Genomic DNA, 2,564 nt, shown 5'->3' on the forward strand with positions numbered 1-2,564 from the left:
TCGTCATCGTCACCGGCTGCTTTTCCTACTACCAAGAGGCCAAAAGCTCCAAGATCATGGACTCCTTCAAGAACATGGTGCCCCAGGTAGGAGCCCCGGGGGGGCACACGGCACAGGGGTCCCAGGTGGGGTGGGGGGTGCCTGGGCATCCCTCAGGGTGCCCTGTTGCCCCGGCAGCAAGCGCTGGTGATCCGCGAGGGCGAGAAGATACAGATCAATGCGGAGAACGTGGTGGTGGGCGACCTGGTGGAGGTGAAGGGGGGGGACCGGGTGCCCGCTGACATGCGCATCATCTCCTCCCACGGCTGCAAGGTGAGCGGGCACCCGCGGGCACTGGGGCTGGCACGGGGTGGGCACTGGTGGTGGTACGGGATGGGCACCAGGACTGGCATTGAGCGGGCACTGGGGGTGGCATGGTTCAGGCATCGTGGCTGGTATGGGGTGGGCACCACAGGTAGCGGGGAGTGGGCACTGGGACCAGTATGGACCAGCATGATGGTGGGCACTGTGGAGGGCACGGGGTGGGCACCAGGGGTGGCATGGGGACAGTGGGGCTGGCCCGAGTCCAGCCGAGCCCGGCGGTGCCCTGTGCCCGCCGGCACCCACCCGTGCCCGCGGCACCAGGTGGACAACTCGTCGCTGACGGGGGAGTCGGAGCCGCAGACCCGCTCGCCCGAGTTCACCCACGAGAACCCGCTGGAGACCCGCAACATCTGCTTCTTCTCCACCAACTGCGTGGAAGGTGGGTCCCCGGAGGTCCCTGCCCGCGTGGGGAGGGGGGGGGCGGGTCCCTGGTGCCCCCTGGGACTGCGTCACCCCTCCCTGTCCCGCCAGGCACCGCCCGTGGCATCGTCATCTCCACGGGGGACCGGACAGTGATGGGGCGCATCGCCTCGCTGGCCTCGGGGCTGGAGGTGGGGCGCACGCCCATCGCCATGGAGATCGAGCACTTCATCCGCCTCATCACCGGCGTCGCCGTCTTCCTCGGCCTCTCCTTCTTCATCCTCTCTCTCATCCTGGGCTACACCTGGCTGGAGGCCGTCATCTTCCTCATTGGCATCATCGTGGCCAACGTCCCCGAGGGGCTGCTGGCCACTGTCACGGTAAGGACCACCGGGGGAGTGGAGGGGTAGGATGGTGCAGGGGGGGCTCTGGTTCTACCGGGAGGGAGGTGGTGGGGACTGGTTTTACTGGGAGGGAGGTGGTGGGGACTGGTTTTGCTGGGGAGGTGCGGTGGGGGCACTGGTTCTACTGGGAGGGAGTTGTTGGGTGCTGGTTCTGCTGGGCTGGCCCTGGTGCACCCAGCAATGCCTGGTGCCTGGTGCTTGCTGACACCCATGGGTGCCCTCCGAGCCCCGTGGGTGTCCGCTGAGCCCCGCGGTGACCCCCAGGTGTGCCTGACGCTGACGGCCAAGCGGATGGCGCGCAAGAACTGCCTGGTGAAGATCTTGGAGGCGGTGGAGACGCTGGGCTCCACCTCCACCATCTGCTCCGACAAGACGGGGACCCTCACCCAGAACCGCATGACCGTCGCCCACATGTGGTTCGACAACCAGATCCACGAGGCCGACACCACCGAGGACCAGTCGGGTGGGTGGTTGGCAGCCTGACACCCTGACCCCCCCCCCAACCCCAGGAGCACCCTCTTTCTTGCCCCTGCACCCAGATGTCACTCCCCTGAGCACTCCGACCCCCTGAGCACTCCGACCCCCTGAGCACCCCAACCCCAGGAACAACCCCTTTCTTGCCCCTGCACCCAGATGTCACTGCCCTGGCACCCCTTCTCCTGGGCACCCCCTTGCCTTCAGCACCCCCTTCCCTGGGCACCTCTGGGAGCGCGGGAGGTGTCCCCAGAGAAGACGGGGGAGCCCCAGCACGACTGATGGGGCCGGGTGTCCCCCAGGTGCCACCTTCGACAAGCGCTCGCCCACCTGGACGGCGCTGGCACGCATCGCCGGGCTCTGCAACCGCGCTGTCTTCAAGCCAGGCCAGGAAAACATCTCCATTTCCAAGGTAGGTGGATGCTGACCGCCCAGAACCCCCAGAATCCTACCGAGAGCCGGGGCAGTGCCGGCCTCGGTGCCCCCCGTGCCGCCGGCATCACCCTCAGCACCCTTCCCCACGCCAGCGGGAGACGGCAGGCGATGCCTCGGAGTCGGCGCTGCTGAAGTGCATCCAGCTCTCCTGCGGCTCCGTCAAGAAGATGCGGGACAAGAACCCCAAAGTCACCGAGATCCCCTTCAACTCCACCAACAAGTACCAGGTCTGCCGGGCCGGTGGTGGCGACGGTGACCCCAGGACGGTTGGTCGGTGCCACCCGGTGCCAGCGTGTCCGCTGTGCCCGCAGCTCTCCATCCACGAGCGGGAGGAGGACCCCCAGGGGTACCTGCTGGTGATGAAGGGGGCCCCTGAGCGCATCCTGGCCCGCTGCTCCCGCATCCTGCTGCAGGGCCAGGAGGTGCCGCTGGACCAGGAGATGCGGGAGGCCTTCCAGAATGCCTACCTGGAGCTGGGGGGGCTGGGCGAGCGCGTCCTGGGTGAGGACGGGGGGCGTGGGGGGCACG

General features: G+C 67.8%; 1 protein-coding gene across 1 annotated transcript in view; it reads left to right on the forward strand.

The window, feature by feature from the left end:
* ATP1A2 (ATPase Na+/K+ transporting subunit alpha 2) overlaps positions 1-2,564 on the forward strand; it is a 36,270-nt gene that overhangs the window by 30,725 nt on the left and 2,981 nt on the right. Inside the window, exons 5-12 of the mRNA XM_019472576.1 lie at positions 1-86; positions 178-312; positions 625-742; positions 835-1,103; positions 1,392-1,590; positions 1,904-2,013; positions 2,129-2,263; positions 2,348-2,537. Of these exons, the coding sequence (XP_019328121.1) occupies positions 1-86; positions 178-312; positions 625-742; positions 835-1,103; positions 1,392-1,590; positions 1,904-2,013; positions 2,129-2,263; positions 2,348-2,537 (1,242 nt within the window). The remainder of the gene's footprint in view (positions 87-177; positions 313-624; positions 743-834; positions 1,104-1,391; positions 1,591-1,903; positions 2,014-2,128; positions 2,264-2,347; positions 2,538-2,564) is intronic.

This window comes from Aptenodytes forsteri, unplaced genomic scaffold, assembly GCF_000699145.1.
Source record: "Aptenodytes forsteri isolate BGI_AS27 unplaced genomic scaffold, ASM69914v1 Scaffold276, whole genome shotgun sequence".
In the NCBI taxonomy this organism is placed as follows: Eukaryota; Metazoa; Chordata; class Aves; order Sphenisciformes; family Spheniscidae; genus Aptenodytes; species Aptenodytes forsteri.